This window comes from Pteropus vampyrus, unplaced genomic scaffold (assembly GCF_000151845.1).
Source record: "Pteropus vampyrus isolate Shadow unplaced genomic scaffold, Pvam_2.0 Scaffold347, whole genome shotgun sequence".
Lineage (NCBI taxonomy): Eukaryota > Metazoa > Chordata > Mammalia > Chiroptera > Pteropodidae > Pteropus > Pteropus vampyrus.
The window spans coordinates 1,975,283-1,996,606 of record NW_011889128.1 but is presented as its reverse complement, the minus strand read 5'-3'; the positions used below and the strand labels follow the sequence as shown (position 1 = coordinate 1,996,606).

Here is a 21,324-nt window from a genome sequence, read left to right as displayed (position 1 = left end):
GTTAGGACTGTAATCCATAAGTTATCTAGGGGTAAACGCTACTGCCTCAAGCACTGCCAGCGTGTATTCTTAGGGCAAGTGGGAAATGGGTTAAAATCAAGAAAAAGGCTGTTTATCAAATATACAGGGGATAAAATGCTGAGATTTTTTTAAAACCTAAAATAACCGATGAGGATGCTGACTCCAAACAGAAGTAACATTCAGCGGGGATTAATGGCCACCTTTCAAACGTGGATCCTGACAAATGAGTATATTCAGACAACCTACTGATAAGTAGTCCTAAGAGGGGAGGCCCTCCAAACTGAGAGCAGTTTTGAGAAACAGAACTTCATCTATGACTCCAGAGAGAGGCCCAAGAGAAGGAGGACTTAAGGCAAGTTTGCTTGTTTTACCCTCGGTGTCCAAGGTGAAGCTAGAAAGTCTCAGGGGGACTCCTTACTGGAGGTGAAGTTCCAACTTCAGGATTTCTGCTCTTAGGGGTAAGATAAGTTAAAACCAATCTACAGTCCTTCCATAAAGCATCAAAAGGACTACTCAGTAAACACAGTTATATCACAGTACTAGACATCTGTGTCCCCTCAGCCCAACTGAAAGATTTCCTGTGCCTGCTTTTTCCATCACTGCCCAACCCCAACAGACATCCCTTAAGATAGCTCTAACTTGGGACCTCAAAACAGCCTAATGTAGCAGCCAATCAGCTGCTACAGACAATGCCTTTCTTCTTTTATCTCATACCTCCCCTTCCTCCCTCAACTCCCGTGTCCACCAGATTTCAGATATTCACACCCTGGAAATTCTTTCCCAGTATCTAATCTTCATCTGTCCTGTCTTGGTCTCAGCCAATTTTCTCTGGCTTTGGTCAGAGCTGAAATGCCCCTGCCTACTGCTGAGCACCAGTTCCATCCTCACAATCCCCTAAGGGTGAAATTATCTCCATTTTACAGACAAGATGACCAAGGTCAGGTCAGATAAGAATTCCAAACTACCTCAAAAAAAAACACCTCTGAGGCCTGTGTTTTCTACCTCTTCGCCCCAAGCTTGGTTGTTCTTGTCCTGTCCTTAATCCCGTTTAGCTCCTGCTCCTCTAAACCCCAACCCCCTCTTCTTCCACTAGCAGCTTTGCCTTTATAGGTCTCACCTGCACCCAAGACTTCTCACCAGTCAGGCCTGTTTCCAGTGGCCATGTACACTAAAGTGCTTTTCAGTGTAAAGCAGTGAACATAATTCACAAGGCACTTAGAAAGTCACTGGGAGGTTGGGTGACTTGTGCAGTAGTTGTAGCCAAAAGGGCACCATCCTCAGGCTATAGAGCTACAATGCCCGTCTCTGGAACCACATCCCACACATTTAAGACTGACAGCTATCTTACTCTACTCCCCAAAGAGAAAACTACAGGCAGGTTAAGTTAGTTTAAAATTTTATTTTTTTTTTTAAATTTTTTATAGTATTTTTATGTAATAAAAAGTAAAAGTCCTTGTCCAACCATCCTTGTGGGGCATCTGTCTCTCACGCAGGTCACTCAAGTTAATGGGGAAGAAAGAACAGGGGGCCCAAGTCTGAGATTATAAATAATAGAAAATAAAAGATCTTCCGTCTCCAGCAGGGGAGAGGTAAGAGGATGGGAGGGCAAGATGGGGTGGGGATGGGCAGGGGCAGAGAAGGAACCTCCCACCCCGCTGGACCCTGGCCCTGCCCACTGAGGCCCCTCCCATTCAAGGTGCTTGGCAGGAATTCCCCAGCCCCAGGGCAGGGGAAAGTGAGGATTGGGGGGCTGGGATGGTCCGAGCTGCTGGGGGAAGAGACATAGATCACTCTTCCCTCCACTCATGGAGGTCTCAGGTCGCGGCCAGGACAATCTTCAGTTCCCCGGGGGGTGGAAGGGGAGCTGCTGGGAGGGATGAGATTGAACTGGTTGGAGGGGAAAGAGAAGAGAGCAGGAGCATTAGAACCCAAGCAGCTGTCCCTTCATCCAATGCCGTCCAGTGTGGGGTGTGGGGGGGAGTGTTTGGGTGGGAGCGGCCTCCTCAAGGTGTCTCATGGGGCTGTCAGAAGCACAGATCAAACGCTGTTTCCCAGTGAGCCAGAGCCCTTACTCGTGTGCCCAGCTCAGCCCCCCACACCCCAGCCTGGCCCTGTCTGCTGCGCTGACCTTACCTCGGCTAAGTCAGGAGACAGTCGGGGTCACTGAGAGCTGGGGAGGCAGTGGGGAGGGGGGCTGCTGGATCACAACTGAGCGAGGACGGAGGGAAGCAAAGGACAGAGCCAGGAGCAAGCCCCTGGCGGCGGCGACTGTGGCTTCTGCCCACCCTACATACTTCACAGACAGGTGCAGGTCGGCGGGCGCCCTGTGGGACAGCCCTGCCTCCAAGACCCCTCACTCCCCACCCAGAACCCGTGCATCCTGCCCCACCTGCAGCCCATCAGCTCTTCCATGCCAAATTCCCCCAGCTAACGAGAACTCACGAATCCTGTCATCGGCTCCTCCTGGAAATCCAGGCGCCTGGCCAGGCTGCTCACCTTGGGGGTGTCCGATGTAGGGGTAGGGTGAGGGTGTGGAAGCTGAGAGTGCAGGCACCCCACTCTGGGGCACTGCGCCTTGGGGGGGGCCCCCATGGCTCTGGGGTGGGTGCAGCAGCATCACCTGGGGCGGGTGGGGAGCCCCAGGGTGAGGGGGCGGGGCTGCTGTGATTCCAGTTTGGACATGGGCCTGCAGAAAAAAGAAAGTAGCTAGGAGCACCAAAGGACCTTGACACAGGCTGAGAGTCTTTAATGTTGGGAGCACTAAGTAAAGGTGGCACCACAGACTCAGGAATGGGATAGTCCCATGGTTAAGGTCCTCACAGCAGAACAGACCCAGAGGAAGTGGGTCCCTCTGGGCTCTTACCTGGGTAACATGGGCCATGTTGGTGAAGCCGTGGGGCAGCTGCTGGTGGGCATGGATGGCATACACAGCAGCTGGCTGGGGAAAGCTGCTCTGAGGGGACTGGGCAGAAGGTCCCGGTGGCAGAGAAGGCGGCGTGCCTGTCAGGGCCCCTGGGTGGTACAGATTCTGCTGTGGCTGTCCACTGCCCAGGTGTGGGGCCTGCCCCGCCTGGTGCTGTCAGGGGGAGGGGAAGGGTGAGTGCCACCCACTCTTCTGGTACCCAGGCCTTTCATCTGTTGACCTCTTGACCACCCCACTGGGGAATTACCCCTAGCTCTATCCCTCACTTCCAACCACCCGTTCCTGCCCCAGTCACTCAGATCCCCCATGGCAGGCACCTGGACAGGACTGGGGGCTGCATGCTGGGACTGTGGCTGGCTCCCAGTAGGCGTGGTGGCCGGCTGCGGCTGGTGGGCATGGAGTTGCGTGGCATGGTGTGGATAGGACTGGTGAACAGTGGCTACAGCAGGAAAGAGGGAAAGAATAAGTGCTGAGCACACTGGAGGAGCTGAGGAGCACAGCCTGGAGGGGAGGGGGATGGTATAGCAGAACTCACCATAAAGGGCTTGGGGGGTGGGCTGCTCTGCAGAAGGGTACTGAGGGGTGGAGGATGACACAATGGCCTGAGGATGGCTCCCTGACGTCAGCATGCGTGGGTTGCTTTGAAGCATGGGGGCAAACACCGGCTAGAGTGGCAAGGAGAGAAATGGTTGGCACAGCAAAGGACTTGGAAGGCATAACCTGTGCACAGCACTACTCTGGCTTTGTCACAACTACCTTGTTTAACAATCACAATCACCCAACTATGTAGATGCTACTTTATCGACACTTTATAGAAAAAAACTAAGGCTTGGGTGTTCAAGTGCCTTGCCACGGGTCCTACTGGAGCCAGGACTAAAGCTCAAATCTGACACCACCATTCAGAACACTGCCTGCCTCTCTCACCCAGCTCCTCTGAGTCTAGGAGGTGAAGAAGACAGGATCTCTAGCAGGGCTCCTGCATCCCCATGTCCCTCCTGTGCCTCAAGTCACCTGTGAGGGATAGTGGGCCATGGGCTGCATCATGGTGGGCTGGCCTGGGAACTGCTGTGGGTTGTAGGGGATGTAGGAAGAATAAGGTGTGGCAGCCACCAGAGGTGGGCCAGCAGCGGCGGCGGCCTGCATCATTGGAGGGGCTGAGGCTGGCTGGTGTTGGTCCGAGCGCTGGGGGGGCAGGGAGCCTGGGGGTGGGGGGAAAATAGTGCAGAGCTCAAGCGCCATCTTCCAGGAGGTATTAGGCAGCCCCACTGACTGCCTCTCCAGACCCTGCTCACCTTTTGCTCCCCGGTACTTGCCCTGCTGTCCAGGCACTGAGTTGGATACAGGATATGGATACATCTGAGGTGCCTAGAAACAAGGAGACGAGGCTGAACGACTTATTTACAAATGCCCAGAACACGTGCGACCTGGTCCCTCAGCTAGCCCAACCAAACCTCCTACTTAACCTGGGCCCACTTGGTTTCTTACCTGAACAGCTGGTCCCATGTGGATCTGAGGTATGTAGGAAATGTATTGAGGGCTATACAGCCCACTTTGGCCTGCTGTCAGCACCGGGATGGAGGGAGTTGAATGAGTACGGGGCCCCGGAGAAGTTGGAGTACTGGTGGATTTATTCTGTAAGAGATGAGAGACAACATATGTAAAATATCTCACAATTTTTCTATCTGCTTTCACTCCCCAGCCTCCACCTATATAGCAACAGCATTCGTGGAGTGCTGTGTGCTAAACACATGCTACACTTTATCTTGGTTGAGCCTCACATCAAACTTTATGACATGGGGGCACTCTAAAATTATAGATGAGGAAACAGAGAAATTACGTGGCTAGTCCAAGAACACAAAGCTTACAAGTGCAGGGGTTTAAGCCAAAATTGGTGGGCCTAACTGAAGCCATGCTCATAACTACCATGTTGAGATACTCCCTGAGCCAAATGCTAAGTCCCAGAGAGAAACCTATAAATACTTGTCAGAAACATCACATTCCTCGCCACTCAGTCCTGAAACTTGTTTTCACCAAACCAGCCCAACTGCTGCTATCTCTATACTTTCACAATGTCTCCTCTCTCACTGCCTGACAGTCAAATGCTCCCCTCCCTCTTCAGTGTTGTTACCCTACTCCCAAACCTCTTTTGTGGAAACCAAAGTCCATATTCTCCTATCCCATCTCACCACAGACAGCAGAGGCTTTGTGGGATTGAACTCCTTGGCATTGGGGTTCAATGTTGACTTCTTCACTTGTCTGTAAGAGAAAAATAAAGTAAATCCTCATGGCTCGCTCCTCATTCTCCGACACCCACCCAGCTCCCCACTCCACTCACTCAGCAACAGGGCCCTCATCCTTGTCATCTCCCTTGATGAAGCCCACTGGGGGGCTGCCGGTTTGGCTTGGGCAAGGTGGTGGGGGCTGATCTGGCCCTTCAGTGCCTCCTGCTGGTGGCAGGGGCGGTTTGTCCTCCTTATCCAATATGGACTCTGTCTTGGAGGAGACTGGGGACCCCATGGACTCTGAAGTCAATAGACCATCAACTTCTTTTTCCTTCCCTTTGGCCTCTTCCTTTAAGATCCGAGGAGAAAAAGGATCCAGGCTGGTTTCAGGAGAGCTACTGGGCTGAAGCTGAAAGGAAAGAACCACACATACAGCACTGTCTAGTCCAGACCCCAGGCCCTGCTTCATTCTTTCACCCTTGCTCTCATCACTTCTAATTCACCTAATCCTATGCCTCTTCCATAAGCGCCCCCCACCTCCTTCAACTTCAGTTATTAACATCCTAGCTCATTCCCACCCTTCTCACCTTAAACTGGGCTCCAAACTTTCTCAGTTCTTCCAGTTGAAAGCGTTTCTGTTCATTCTGAAGGCCAGAGACTATTAGAAACAGTAAAAGAGAAAATACACATTTCTTTTCTCAAAGTAGCTACACAGTGCCAGTAGCTACACATAACAAAACAACCAAAAACAAAAGAGGAGCTCCTGAGAATCTTATCAGAGAAATTAGGATCAAAGAACTAATAGACATTGTTTCTAAATTCCAACAACTTTCCTAACTGAAATGCTCTCCTGATCAAAGGAGTATTAGATGTCAGCAGATAAAAACAATCCTCACCTTTCCCAGATATCCGAGACAGCTCCTGGGACTCCAGAGTTCTCCCAGGTTCCTTGGCCGAAAGTTCTTTTACTGAGCAAGAAGAGACAGATGCCTGAAGGTCCTTTTGTCCAGAACCACACTTCACATTGTCCACAGCCCTCAACCATCTGGCTCTTACCATCTGTGGGAGCCAGTGAGATCTTTGGAGAAGCTGGAGAAACGGAGCCTACTCCAGGGTCCACAATTGATGATGTCACAGGGATGGAAGCTGAAGAGGTCGGTACTGCTGAGCCAATGGGAGACTCAAGACAAGAAGCTGAGACTGGGGCAGGGGCAGCCGACTTGGGGGAGCGTGGGGGATACATCCGGCCCACTGAAAGAAAAGGGAAAGCTGTAGAATGGTTACTGCTGGTCACTAAGCAATGGGTACAGAGGACTTACTAGAAACACCAAGAAAAGTTTATCTACTCTTTTATATACCACAAACCTAAATGCCTAGAAGGGCAAGACAGGTAACATAAGCAGGTAAAATGGCCTCATGGGCACCATGAAAGATTTAAAGAGATAGTCATGACTCAGTTCCAGCCAACTGGAGCTATACAGCAAGACAGGTCAGTGCTGGCAGAACTTCCTGTATTTCAAAAGAAATTGGAAATTTTCTATGATTTCTCTTGTTTTAAATGCTGGCAACTAACTTAAACAAAAGACATCTGCCACCAGGCACACCTATAGATTGCTATGCTGGGGTTTCTGCACAAAGGAAACTAAAAAATTCTTTTCTAAAAAGCATAAATCCAAACCCCCAAAACACCTTTGAGAGCACTCCAAACACTGACATTTATATCCTTCCACAAATTTCTATCCATTCATTTAACACTGCTGAAATTTTACCTGCAGAAGGGGGTGGAACAGAAGCTTCTCCAGAAGGCCTACTGCTGGGTGAAGATAGAGTCTTAGCACCTCTCAGAGGTCGCTGTGCCTTAGGAGACATGCGGGAAGGGCCTATTTTTTTTTTAAAGACGGGAGAAAAAAGAGGGAGAGTATTTATTATTACATTACCACCAACGCGTTATCCTTCCAACCCATCTAAGTCCTTTCAATTACCCTTCCCACCTCCTTACTGTCCCCGCTTCCCGATCCCCATGTCTGCTTCATAACTCACCTCCATTAATACCACGTGTTTCAGAACCTGGGCCAGGGCTGCTATTATCAAGATGATGAGGGCCACGAGGTGGCAAAGAGCTAAGGCCAGGCCGGCCGCCCCGGGAACTGCTGCATCGAACTCCTCCCCGGGGACCTTCCCGAACTCGTTGAGGTAGAGGGATATGCTTTCCCTCCCTGGGAAAGAAAGTTCAAATAAGGTCAAGTAGCCGCAAAACCCATATATTTTGGAAATATGAAGCCCTTCTTTCTCAAGTCCACCTCTCACTCCAACACACACATGCACAAGTACGCACACACGAAATGCCTGGCTCCAGCTTTCTGCACTATCCCACCTGAAGATTTGTCCTGGTTAAATGTTCTGTGGCTACAGGCTTATGACTTTGTGTGTCAACCCTGACCTGACCAACCTGGCCAATGCCCCACAATTCCACCACTCCTGACCTATGAAAAAAGAAGTATCACAACATTGTAGTTCAAGGTGTTTACAAGATACAGATTATCATGCAGAGTTTGATTTCATTTTCACAAAGAATAAAACATAGATATGGATGGATGTACAGACACACATACACACACACACACACAAAATACATACCGAAACTCTGAAAAAATTTTTTTTCCTGTAAATCCATAATCTTTAGCCTCATTACCATGGGCAGATCACTTAACCACTCTAGTTTTCTAGACTGAAATTTGGAATAACTATTTCTTAATCTATATCTCATATGGCTGTGAAGCTAAAACAAGAATGTACAAAGCTCTCGGTCCAAGCCCTGGCCCATACGATGAGCCCCAAACAGGCCAGGCTGCCCTCGACAATACCTAGACGCCAAGCTGGGACTCTCTCGTCCTGACCCCTGCCGCTGGACTGCACTGTGCTTCTCCTCTTCAGTGCGCCCATCATCGTTCTCCATAGCGATCCGCAGGCGGTACTGGGGGCTCGATTCAATCTCCCGAGCCAACTGGGCTGCACGCAGCTCCCGCTGACGAAACTCTTCCGAGTTGTCCTTCTCTAAGGGCACCCTGAGAGGACCACCACACAGACCACCACCATCCCAGTGCCAGGGTACAAAAGGGGAAAAAGGAAAAACATTTGTTAGTCCTGTCACAAGCTCAGGTATGTAAGTAGTTAACCCCTTTAGCAACTCAGCATATTTAATGGTCCTCTCTGAATCTGAGGGACACTTACGCACATATTCAAGTATGTTTTAATTTCTAGAGGACAAATGGACAAGAAAGCAGTTAATTCCACCCATGAGGTGGCCTGGATCAAGGATAAAACCTTTGAGGGAGCACAACAGGAGTGGGGAGAGGGCAATCTGGACACCAGGAAAAGCATGAACAAAAGCTATGTTTCACCTAGAGACCTGCTCTTCTGGTTAGTGACCCCACACCTCAAACTGCACCACCAAGATACTCACGTGTAAGAAGAGAGACTGCTATCATAGGTGGTCTTTACACCGTAATTCTCTTCATTGAACTTGAACATTTCGTTGGGATCCCATCCATTAGACTAGGAAGGGAGTAGGGAGAATGTTTTAAAACCCAGCAAAGATGAGACAACATGAGCGGATCTAGAGCATGTTATGTTAAGTGAAACAAGTCAGAGAAAGGAAAGTACCACACAATCTCACTTATGTATGGAACCTAAAGAATAAAATGAGCAAACAAAATAGAAACAGACTCACAGATACAGAGAACAAACTGGTGGTTGCTAAATGGGAGCGGGGTTGGGAGGTTGGATGAAAAGGTGAAGGGATTAAGAAGTACAAATTGGTAGTTACAAAATAGTCACAGACATGTAAAATATAACAGAAGGAACATAGTCACTATTACTTAGTAACTATATATATAAAATGCCAGGTGGTTACTAGATAAACTGTGTGTGTGTGGGGGGATCCCTTCGTAAATTTTATGTCTAACCACTACTCTGTACACTTGAAACTAATATAATACTAAATGTCAACTGTAATTGAAAAATTTTTTTAATTAAAAAAAAAAAAAAAAAAAAAAAAATCCTAGCAAGGAAAACAACAATGACCTGTCATTCTCCATCAGGCTGATAAATTTAAAAATCTAACCAAACCAAGAGTGAAAAAAAAAAAACCATGGCTGGTGGGAATATCAACTAGAACTACCAAATGTGGCACAAATTGGCAATAACTAGGAAAACTGAAGCCTTGAGACCTAACAAATCCATTTTCAGAGTAATTTCGGTATACATGCATGGGAGTACATGTTCTAAAAATTCAGTAAGTCACTATTTTTAATAACAAAATAATGGCAACAGAACACCAATCAGTAAAGAAAGAGATAAATACGATTTGGTAGATATACGTATATAGGCATGTATACAAACAGAACAGTAGACAACAGTTAAAAAGCAACGAACTAGAACTATGTATTAACATAAAACATTCAAAAACAGACAGGAAGAGTAAATTCTTGTGTAAATTAAATAGCTAAATAGCAATGGATTTACTCATGAGAAATTTTAAATGATCAAAGTACAGTAGTTTTTCAGAAGAGAAATGGGCTTACATGGTACTTACTCTTGTCTATACTTTTTCTTAAAAGATGAAGCAAATGTTAAAAGTAGTTAATCACACATAGTAGGAGAACAGATATTTTTGTTTTGTTCTTTTCTGTACCTTTCCATTTGAAATCTGACTGCCATGAGCAAGCAATAGTGAAAGATGTTCCTCCTCCCTCCCTAGCAGCAACTCGTTTCTAGGAATGATGTCAGTGCCTATACCCCACACACTGGCAGCAGGGCTGCCTAGCTCGCAGGGTCAGGGAGGGAAACTGTACCATGTCAGACTCGAGGTCATAGTCATCGCTGTTGCTGTCACCCCCTTCCCAGCGCTGAAGAACCTTCTCTTTGTGCTCTCCATTCACCTTCGAGTTCATGGCAATGGCTGAATCAGTGAACTTATCTGTGGGGGCAGAGGTGAAGATCAGGAGTCAGGTGTCAGTTCCTTCTTTCTTTACAACCCCCTCCTCCCCAAATAGTTCAGAAGCAGAGAAAAGCGTGTGTGTCTCAGGGCTTGTAAGTGGGGGTGGTGGGCAGGCGCCAACATAAAAAGCCTCATCTTAATAGTTCAGCAAGAAGCCGAAAACAAAGAAAATATGAAGAACCAAAACATACACCTAATTCATCCTACTTTATCTTAAACATCAAGACACATTCTCAAGAAAAATCCGGCAGTCTTCTTCAGAAAAAAAATGGTAAAGAGGGTGGTGATATGTGGGAGTGGGGGGTAAAATCAAGTTATCCTGTAACTGCTCTATGCCCTCCGCTCACAGAAAGTGGCTCTGACATAACAGCCTGCCATAGTACCTTTAGTAGCATAATTGAAGTCAACATTTCGGAAGTGGACAAGCATGACATCACTTGGCTTAAACACCATGGTGTCCACAATGTCTTCCCGTCGAGGGCCACCTGCTGGCTCAGATGCTTTCCGGTGCACAGCATCTACTGCTAGTTCAAACTAAAAAAGACCCGTTTTCCAACACCCAAAGGTCAGTAATAAAGAAACATGAAAGCAAAAATATGACTATTTTTCTCTTACCCTTTCTAAACTTTTCCCAACACGTGTGATGTCTTCTCAACATCAGCCACAGGACTTGGCGAAAGTCCCAAACTTAAAAATTTATATTTTAAAATTAAGCATTTTAACAGTGAAAGCATCCAGCCCTCAAATTTCACACCCATGTCTTTCAAAGCTTGCAGCACTATTTTCAGCACAGAAATAACTAATGGCCAAAACACTAACCAACACCACTCAATCCACATCTTCAATGAGACTATTTCATCATCCTCCTTCCATGCAACTCTAAAAACAAGCTAATTTGAGTATACTGACCTTTGAGCTCAGAGTCTTGAAGATACCTTCATAGGTGGTACCATTCTTCACCTTTACATCACAAGTGGAGCCCTGGGAGAGTGGGAAAAATAAGAAGTGTCTCCAGCAAAGAGATGCAATACATTCCTCAAACAACCCAGTGGTTAGGTATCCACTTACCACAACAGCTGTAAGAAAGTGCAGCATTCTGGAATTGTTGTAGACACCCTCAAACACCTGTCAGTAACACAGTAGAGAGAAACAGAGGAATAGCCAGTCAACACCACACTTTCCTTCTAAAAGCCCACACTCCATATAAACCCACCTATATGTGCTGGGCCCCCTGGTCTTCTGAACCCACCTGACAATTTCTGCACCTCAACATACGTGTCTTTTACACCTCTAACTTGGGGAGGAAAAGGCACTCACCGGTGACTGTGGGGGTCCCTTTCCTGTGCTTTGTCCCCTGTAAGGAAACAACTAAGTTAAATTTGTTCAATCCCTCTTACACAATTAATTACAAAGGACTTTGTATCCCAAAACCATACCATGTGAAGATGCTGATTTAGGCTACGATTAATTAACAAGATTTTCAAACTCTCATCCCATAAAGGAATAAGCATTACAAGCCATTAAACACATTTCTTCCTAATGCTAGTAAAACAAACCTCAACAACTGTTGTCAACTGCTTTAACAGCATATTCGACACAACCATCTCACTTTCTCCAAGAGGCCAGGGCTGCATGCTTCCAACAGACCAATGATAAAGTATTCAATAACCAATAACCCGCCTCAAATATAAAGGTGAAAACAGAGAGTGCAGATTCGGAAGTACCTAGCTCAAGCACATTACCTCCGAAATAGGAAAGACAATCATTTTCAGCAACTTTACCCCTCAAGCACTGGGAGGAGGGTACTCCCTTTATAGCCCACCCCCTCGACCTCTTTACTCATTCAGCCCGTTACCCACTCTGGGAGGGGTCATCAATGGCCTGGTAACCCTGCTCCTCGCTGGCTGATGTAACCGGCGGTTGAGGAGGGTGATGAGAGGGCCGTTGGCGGGGCTGGGGGACAGCGCAGCCGCAAGAGCCATCCACAGGGAGGCCTCGCCCGCTCTGCGCCTGCGCACTAAAGCCCACGGGCCTCTTCAAAAACCCTCCTCCCGCTATCAGAACCCTCTGCGCCTGCGTGTATCGCCACGCTCAATTCCATTAACCCATACTCAGAAGAACCCGAGTGGGGTGTCCACCACTCAGCCACGAACTCCCTCCATGCACACTCCTGGCCACTGCCCCATGTTACCCCAGGCTCGCGAACGCCTGGGTCATAAGACAAGAGCATCCACGCACACGTACGTAATGAGCGCGCGCACGCGTTGGAGGTTCCCGGCCCGCAGTCCTCCCAGTTGCCTCTCTTTCCGTCCCCCCGCCCACCCCGCTCCCCTCCTACTGGCCAGACCAGGAAAGGGGAGGTGGCCACCCGCTCCCAAGTCCCTCCCTCCCCATTGGCCAAACTGTGGGCCGCGCGCCCCCCTCCATTGGCTATGGCCGGGGACCCCTTCCCACAGCTGACTCCCCATTGGCTGAAAACCGGGACCGCGAGACCCTCCTTGGTAATGGAGCCGGGGACCCCGATCATCTCTTCACCCCCCCAACTCTTCGTTCCGACGGTGTTGGAGGGATGCGCCCTGCCTGCCCTCTAGGCCCAGCTGCGAGCCCTGACTAGGCTCTGAGAGTGGAGCAGGGCCCCTAAATGTCCCAGTGGCTGCCGGGGAACCCTTTTCTTCCGACCTGTTAGGATTTGAGGGGGCCCACCCCCCAGCCCCACGGAGGGTTCCCCAATCCCCCTGGCACCCCTCAAAAGCAGCCAGGCTAGGAGCCCGTCACGCGCGGCTGTAATCAGGTCTCAGCTACCGGGCCGGAACCGAGTCGCCACCGCCCCGCAGCCGGGGCTCCCGCGCCCAGAAACCCACCCCTTCTCACCTGGCGCTGCCGATGGTCGCTGGCCCTGGCCTCTCTTGATGTTGCTGCTGCGGCGGCGGCTGCGGTGCCAAGATGCCCTCGGGTCCCCGACGGAGTCCGCTCCCGGCAGCGGCTGCAGGCCCCAGGCAGGGGGAAGCGGCCGCGGGAGGCCCTGGGGGAGCCGAGGCAGAGGCTAGGGGCGCCGGGAGGCCGCCGTTGGGAGGGCTGGTGCCCCCGGCAGGCCGGCGGGCCACGGCCTGTTGCGTGGGGGGCGGCTGCTGGGGCTGGGAAGTCTGTTGTGGCGGCTGAGGCTTCAACATGATGGCAGCGTCCGGAAGGGGAATTAGGGGGAAGGGAGGGAGAGAGGAGGCCGGGGCTAGGCCCCTGCCGGAGAGCGCGGGAAGCAAGGGGAATTGGGAAGCTGGGGACCCGCCGTTGGCGGGCGGGGGGGAGCCCCGCGGCGTCGGGGTTGGATATAGAAGACCGCGGTGCGAGAAAGCGCCGCGAGGCGGAAGGGGAGGGGGGTCTCGCGGGCCGGAGGAAAGCGAGAGGGCGCGAGCCGGCCTGGCGCGCGTGCGCGTCGCCGGTGAAAGGGAGGGGGAAGAGCGCGCGGGCGGGAGCTCCCGAAGGGGGAGGGGCAGGGGAGGGAGCGGCGGCGCGCTGTCCGCGCTCACCGAGGCGGTTAGCTCGGGCGGGAGAATAGAGAAAGGTGAACCTCGCGCCCCTAGGCTTTGGAATGGGGAAGGAGCATCGCGGGCGCTCACGCGCGCCAAGGATTTAGGGTCTCTAGGTCTCTCACAGCCCTAGAGGCGGCCGGCCGCTGTCGCTTCACAATGAGCGTGTGAAGCGCTGGGGGAGGAGCCGAAGAAGCGGAGAGGAAGAGCCGGCTGCCCCGCCCACGCCGCCGGCGTAGCGTCAGGATGCCTCCGCAGTAGTGTGAGCTATCAAGACAGCGTGCAGTTCTTCCGCCATTTGGAGGCCTTTGGGCGGAGTCAAATTGCAAAAAAATCCCGGGACTAGACAAGTGGCTCCTCCGTGGCGATGGTGGGTTTCATTAGGAGCTACTCTCTACCTTATCTATTTTAAATAAGACTATTGGGCATTAAGGTTATCGGTTTGAGGACGCCGATCTTTGCAGATGTCTGCGCCTAATCCCAAATTATTTTAAACTTTAATTATTTTAAACCTAAATGATTTCTCCATCCGCTAGAATGAACCCTTAAACTGTGGTGGTAATAAAGAGACTGAAGGACAAAGTTCCTAGGGTCTAGTTCAAAATGCTCCACCCGTCTGCCCTCATTCATTTAAAATTATTTGGGCTAGATGCTTTGGATACAACCAATTAAACCACTTCCTGCCCTCAGTTCAGGCTAGTGGTAGATTTCAGTTAGATGAAAGCAGGAGTGACACCTAATCCAGGTTTGGGTGATGGATTTCTAGGCAGGGGGAACAGAATGGAACAAGCTAAGAAAACTTCAGCATGGCTAGAGAATAAAATTAAAGAGGGTGGAGGTTAAAAACAAATGAAACTGGAGACATAAGTAACCTGGGACCAGATTTTTAAGAGGGACATTATCCTCAAAGCAGTGGGGAGCCTTTTACAGAAAACGAAGAGGTAAGATTTGTATTTTAAAAGCCTTTTTGCCACGTGGAGAATGGAGTAAAGCAATAATTAAGTCTGTGGACTTAATTCAAATATCAGACTCACTTCACTCTGGGCATTAGCTTTGGAGTTCTTCTCAAACCCTCTTCCCCCACAAAATGCACACACCTAGATAAAAATCTGCCTTAATCTTCGTGAAGTATTCCTTCACTCCTGCCTCACTTCTAGCTTCAAGTGTGTTAGGCTCCCTTCCTGTGTGCTTGCCCTGCAATTTTCCACACTTTCTCTAAGAGCTCCTTGAATTCTGTCTTCTTGCTAGTAGCAGCTCCCTAAGGGTTGGGATCTTACTGCTCCTGCAGTACCTAGCACAATGCAGGCAGTCAATTAGGTACTTTGAAGTGAATGGATCTGAGTGGTATTTTAAAGACCTGAATAGCTAAATAACAGTCCAGCTTTTTCCTGGCATTACCTGTACCACCTGGTGCCATGCCACCTCTCCAGCCTCATTATGGACACTCCTGTTTCCCCCACCCACAGCCTCTTCCCACACTCAGTTCTAAGTTTTAGCCCTGTTAAGCTTCCATTTCCACAACATGCTTTGCTCTTATTCAACTCTGCCTTTACATGTGCTGTTTTTCACCTACTTTCTCATTCTTCAAGCTCTGCTGTCAAGTCCTTTCAAACATCCTGTTATTGACTCCCTCTTCTGGGCTCTCAGAGCACTGTGATAATTTTGCCTCTCCTTTCCACTAGAGTCCACTGTATTTTATTCATTTCCAACTCGGCTGGCACACAGTCACTCAATTGGTAAATGAATGAAATGTCTTATATGCAATTTAGAAATTATACCACTGACTTGATATGGAGTGATTTCCAGAATATATTGTTAAGTGAAGAAAGCAAAGTACCTTTGTGCAAGGAAGAAGGGGAAATAAGAAAACATAAACGTATCTGCAAATTTTTGCAAAGAAAAACTCAACTAAACCGAAAACAAAATTGATTACTTAAGATGGGTAGAGAAAATGAGAGATCCTTGGTTATTTGGTTACATTCTTCTTGAAGGAAGAAGCCACAGAGCTCTGATTAAGGAGAAGGCAAACTTCCTTGAGTATACCTTTTCATATGGTTTTGACTTTTCAACACATGTTAATGGTCAACATATTCAAAAAATTAAATCAACAGAGATTATGGGTACCTAAAATCCGAATATAGATGTAAATAAATGAACCCAACTCTATTTTAAATTAATAAAAATAACACTGAAGGGGAAAAAATAGGACTGATTCAAGGAACTTTCAAGCACCCTCTGTCTAAAGAAAAAATAACAGCAAATAAATCTTGAATTATTCTTAGGTTTGCTGTAGGGCAAGGCTTTGACCATTCTGAAACTATTGGCTGTGTTGTGGATTGAGCACATGAGTAAATATATAGACGTTGAGAGCCAGGGTTCTCACTGGGGAAGTAGGGAGAAACATATATGGAATGAGAAAAGTGACCAAAAGTTTTGTGAGGATCAGAATGGAAATTATCAGTATAGAATTTATGGAAAAAATAAGATAGACGGATAGATGGATTTACGCATATCTAGTTCCAAATCTTGCTTTCTAAATATCATTCTACAGAAAGGACCTAGGGCTCCTTGAAGAAATGGCTGATTGCAGCCTGGGCAGGAGTAAAGAAGGTACCAAATGAGCTTGAAGATGAGCTTGAGCCAGAAAATAAGTACTAAAAAAAATTATAAGGGCATGAAAGAGACACAGGAGCCATCTTAAAGAGGCCAAATCTGTCACAATTTGAGCATCAAAATAAGTATAGTAACATTATAACTCATTGAATAAAGGAAGAACCCATGCATTAATACTGTTAATAAACATATACATGTACACATTAAAAGAAGAAACATACAGGAGAAATAATGACTGTATTCCTCAAAAATGTCCGTGGCATGACAGCCAAAGAAAAGTTGAACTGTTCCAGATTTAAAAAGAGGCTAAAGCAACTAACAAGTGAAATACTTGATCCTAGCCTAGATCTAGGAAAAAAGTGCTATAAAAGATAGTCACTGTTCCTTCCCCGCAAAAGACATTATGGGGAAGATCGATGAATTTGGAATATAGGTTATAAAGTATTACATCTTTGATAAATTTCCTGAATGTGATAACTCTATAGATATGTAAAAGTATATTATAGTAAATACACACTGAAGTAGTATGGGGGAAAAGAACGTGATATATGTAACCTACTACACACGCGCACACACACACACACACACACACACACACAAATTAAGCAGAGCTCAAAGTTGCCAAGATAAGCAAAAATTCTGCAAGTGAGTAATTAAGTATAATAGTGAGAAGAGCAAGATTCATTTTTACTGCATGATTCTCAGACTCATGTATTCTGGCTGTAGGGGAGACAGCACCATATAATGGTCTCTGATTAAAGTATATACTCTATCCTGTAAAATAGAACCCCATCCTTTTAGGGTGTGGTCTTCCAAGTGACACCATAACTGAATCTTTAGTAAGCCATTCCACCATGCCAGGGACTGTGTTGATTTGTTCCAGTAAGGATATTGCATCTGAGACAGCAGCTACAGTTAGAGTCACCAACTGATTAAGTTTAAAGTAGTCCACAGTCATTCTCCAAGATCCATCTGATGTCTGCGCAGGTCAAACTCCTGCCATTCAAGTTTTTGAGGGTGGCATTAATCTCTGCAGTTTCTCCAGGGATGTGATATTGCTTCTATTCCTGTCTTGATAGGAAATGGATGTTGCAGGGCTAAGTGAAAACTTAGCCCTTCCTGCCATAATGTTCTTACTCCATGAATCATAGAACTAATGTGGGGCTTCTGCCAGTTGCCATTGTTGTCTATTCCGATTATATTCTCAGGAACTTGGAAATAACCATAGGGTGGGACCGTGGGTCAGCTGAGCCCTCTCTGAGTTGGGCTTGAGCTAAGACTCCATCTATTACCTGATCACTGTAAGCTCCCACTTTGGTAGGCCACAGTGGCATTTGGGTCCTTAGGAATTAGTGTCAGTTCAGAGCTAGTATCTAGTATCCTCAAAAAGTCTGGATATTTTCTTCTCCCTAACATACAGTCACTAGTAAACAGTAGTTTGGCCAATTATTCATTTTTAGAAACATGCTGATCAATTAGCCACTGCCAGTGGGGCTAAGGCATTCTGATAACTGGTATGTCTCTGCTGCCCTTTAGAGCAGACACACCCATCTTCAGCGGCAATATGCTGTCATGTGGCCTCTGCTAATGAAGGTTTCTATTATCCCCACTGAAATCAGGAGCCCATTTCAGTGGTGCCATCCTCCACAGTAATACCTGGTTTACACAAAGAGCAACAACAGAGCTTTTTAATAATGCAGGTGCTTTACATGTGCTTCCTACATGAGACATACTTCACATCGAAGGACACAGACTTAAAAGTAAAGGGATGGAAAAAGATGTTTCATGAAAATGGAAACAAAAAAAGCTGGGGTAGCAACACTTATACCAGAAAATATATAGACTTGAAAACAAAGGCTGTTACGAGAGACAAAGAAGGACCCAATTATCCCATTTCCTGGGTATTTATCCAAAGAAAACCAAAACACTACTTAAAAGGGATATATGAATCCATATGTTTATTGCAGCATTATTTACAATAGTTGAAATATAAAGGCAACCTGGGTGTCCATCAATGGATGAATGAATAAGAAGTGGTACATATATACAGTGGAATATTATTCAGCTATAAAAAAATGAAATCTTGCCATCTGGAACAACATGAATGGACCTAGAGTTATTGTGCTGAGTAGAGTAAGTCAGAGAAAGACAAATGCCATATGATTTCACTTAAATGTGGACTCTAAAGAATAAATAAAACAAACTCATAGATACAGAGAACTTTTTGATGGTTGCCATATGGGAGAGAGATTGTGGGGGTGAGTGAAAAGAGGGAAGGGATTAAGAAGCACAAATTGGTGGTTACAAAATAGTTATGATGAGATAAAGTATAGCATAAGGAATATAGTCAATATTGTAAAAATATGTATGGTGTTAGATGCATAAAGCAGCTTGACATTACTTGTGACATTGCTAGATTTAGCAGAGTGACCACTTTGTAAGTTATATAAATGTCTAATCACCATGTTGTACACCTGAAACTAATATATGGCAACTGCAATTAAAAATTATTTGAAAATAAAAATGCAGGTGCTTTTCTCACCAATGCATTTCTCAATGCCTTAGTGAAGGAAGTGTCTTATAGGCCTTCTTGTGGAATATAGTTAGGGGGTGAGTATGTTCATTTCACATGATAAATATACTCTAATATTCCTATGTCCCTAAGCCTTTGGGTTTTCTACTCTACACCATGGCAGGGAAGTTCTGGCATCTCAACTTCATTAAAGGTAGGCCACTGTCAAGTTCAGGTTTCAGTCAGCTTACCAAGTAAACTGTTAGGGCCACCTCCAGCTGCATGAGTCAATGCATTAAATCCAGAGTCTCTAGTAAGTACACCCATATCAATGAATTTGATGCAACCTAGTGCTGCATTTTGCTCTACTTGGTCTAACACCGTTAGGGTCGTTTTCTACACACATTCCCCAGGTTTCTGCTGATAAATACTAGCAAGTCTTGCACTTATTTTGCTATATGTTATTTCCTCCTGGGTTATAGTGCGCACCTAAATCCTCTGGAGCACACGGAGATTTGACCCTCGTTATGGGTCTAATGGCAACAGCAGTAGTTGTGCTCTTAAGGATAATCATCCCCTTTCAAGGAATCTGTCTCAGAAGAGGTTGTCACAGAGTTTTCAAGGAAGGAGCACTGCTCCCCTTGAGATGGTTCTACTGGCATGAGAGGCTCAGAAAATTTGGGTATTTAAGATTATCAGTTTCATCGTGGTTCAATTAGGCATCCCTATTCCAAGTTTCAGAATCCCGTTCTTTCCTAATCAGTGCCCAGAAAAACACATAAGAAAGTTGTGAAACTGAATTGAAGTCATTGTACTTTATCAACTCAAAATTAATTTTTTAAAACTGCTTAATTGAGGTATAATTAAAATACAATAAATTACACATGATTAAAGTGCAAATTTTATGTTTTGACATGTATACACCTGTAAAACCATTACTTACAATCACAATAGTGAGCATATCCATCCCCCAAAAGTTTCCTCGTGATGTTTATAATCTCTCCCACTTGCCCCTTTGCAAGCCCCCCATCCACAAGCAACCACTAATTTGCTGTCTCTATAGATTTTTTGCATTTTCTAGAGCAGGCGTTGGCAGACATTTTCTGTAAAGGGCCAAATAGTAAATAATTTTGGGTGTGGTGGGACAACAAACAAAAATGAGAATATTATATAGGTACTTGTATAACAAAGAAAATAAATTTTATTGGTAAAATTAAAAGTATAATAATTAAAAATTATTAAAATTAAAAATATAATAATCTTTGTAACACAAATCTACTAATGAAAATAATGGATATTTTTTGGTATGACATTTTGCTTAATTGGAGTTCAAAGTTAAGTGTCCCTTATCTTTAAAATCTATCACAAACGTTTTCCTCTTAATTCAGATTTAAAAATGTTTTTTCACACAGATAGTACTGCCAAATACAATCAATACACAAACTTATGATTTTACTCAAGCGTATTCATCGTTTGGAAGGCATCTGTAGAATTCTATTAGATTCTTCTCTTGATATTTGCTTTTTAGCATGACACTGTGACATTGCAGTTTGATTACTTCCAGTCGTTAGGTAGACTTGGCTTAATTGCACAGTTAAATGGATTTTGAAATATGAAAATTTCCTTTGTGGTTATATCGATGTCCTGAAAATGCTGCTGGAACTGTTTTTTGAGCTTGGAAAATACAGCTACTACATGTTTATGTGGGAATGATGATCTTGTTTCTTGTTTTAACTTTTGACATCCTGCATAAAGCAGCTTGACATTACTTGTGATTCAAACAATGTTATCAAAATCACTTTACAGCAGTACAAGTTATGGATGTATGTGCTATTTTGTCTTGTAATTTTAGGATGAGTTCATTAAGAAACATTGTCAAGTCTGCAACAGAAGCTAGTTATCAAAGCCATTCAGTGGTTGCTAGTAGTAGCTGAGTGTGGTTCTTTCCATTCAGCAAAATTTCAATCTAAGCCCCAAGTTCAAAAACCCACAGTAAAGCTTTAGCACTGCTAAGACATCAAACTTCTATGTGGTAGGGTAAGTCAGGATATTCAGCTTCTATTTCTAACAACAAATCCTGGAACTGATGATGATTAAGCCCACAAAAACAAAGTTCACAATTGACAATACTAGTTCAATATCATATAATCGATTCAAATAATTTCTGTGAAGTACCTGTTGATGAATAATATGAATAATAATTATAGGCTTTATACACTTTACATTTTCACAAGCTTTCTAAGTTTGTCCAACTAAGGCTTCTTCTGCTCCACATAAATTTTTTATGCCGACGGCACCTTGTATTCCAAGGTGGTCTCCCATCCAAGTATTAACCAGGCCCAACCCTGCTTAGCTTCTGAGATTAGACAGGATCGGGCTTGTTCAGGATGGCATGGCCATAGACAGGCTAATTCTTGAGTCACTTAAAACTCATCATTGATTCCTCAAATAACACCAATAATGTTGGTAACGTCTGTTAAGTCATCAAGAGCCAAGAAAAACCTCTTGAA

At 45.9% G+C, this 21,324-nt stretch overlaps 1 protein-coding gene and 1 pseudogene across 22 annotated transcripts; both read right to left on the bottom strand.

Annotated features, from left to right (window-relative positions):
- Positions 1 to 1,400: 1,400 nt before the first annotated feature.
- On the bottom strand, positions 1,401 to 13,869 carry ATXN2L (ataxin 2 like). Of its 22 annotated transcripts, none has more exons than XM_023522414.1 (24): positions 13,037 to 13,869; positions 11,483 to 11,519; positions 11,234 to 11,290; positions 11,075 to 11,146; positions 10,549 to 10,699; positions 10,020 to 10,144; positions 8,630 to 8,721; positions 8,031 to 8,231; positions 7,207 to 7,382; positions 6,936 to 7,046; positions 6,223 to 6,435; positions 6,063 to 6,134; positions 5,754 to 5,824; positions 5,280 to 5,575; positions 5,131 to 5,200; positions 4,430 to 4,576; positions 4,237 to 4,309; positions 3,956 to 4,143; positions 3,480 to 3,609; positions 3,262 to 3,383; positions 2,885 to 3,097; positions 2,464 to 2,707; positions 2,155 to 2,191; positions 1,401 to 1,908 (listed from the first exon to the last, which is right to left on the bottom strand). In XM_023522414.1, exons 1-23 carry the CDS (start codon positions 13,333 to 13,335, stop codon positions 2,160 to 2,162), a joined length of 3,192 nt encoding a protein of 1,063 aa, XP_023378182.1. In that variant the 5' UTR covers positions 13,336 to 13,869; the 3' UTR covers positions 1,401 to 1,908; positions 2,155 to 2,159. The 22 variants fall into 22 exon arrangements, with proteins under 22 accessions (XP_023378182.1, XP_023378183.1, XP_011377076.1 ...); XM_023522415.1 differs by having other exon boundaries at positions 1,401 to 1,885; XM_011378774.2 differs by having other exon boundaries at positions 2,518 to 2,707.
- A 7,230-nt stretch (positions 13,870 to 21,099) lies between these two features.
- LOC111731026 lies at positions 21,100 to 21,218 on the bottom strand (annotated as a pseudogene).
- Between the last annotated feature and the right edge of the window lie 106 nt (positions 21,219 to 21,324).

Bases quoted from the DNA above. Each gene is read 5' to 3' on its own strand.
- ATXN2L (XM_011378758.2), bottom strand. From the start codon at position 13,335: ATGTTGAAGCCTCAGCCGCCACAACAGACTTCCCAGCCCCAGCAGCCG. The intron at 6,135-6,222 runs GTAAGAGCCAGA...CTTCTTGCTCAG, and splicing joins CTCACTGGCTCCCACAGATG to TAAAAGAACTTTCGGCCAAG. The intron at 4,144-4,236 runs GTGAGCAGGGTC...CCCCACCCCCAG, and splicing joins CAAGTACCGGGGAGCAAAAG to GCTCCCTGCCCCCCCAGCGC.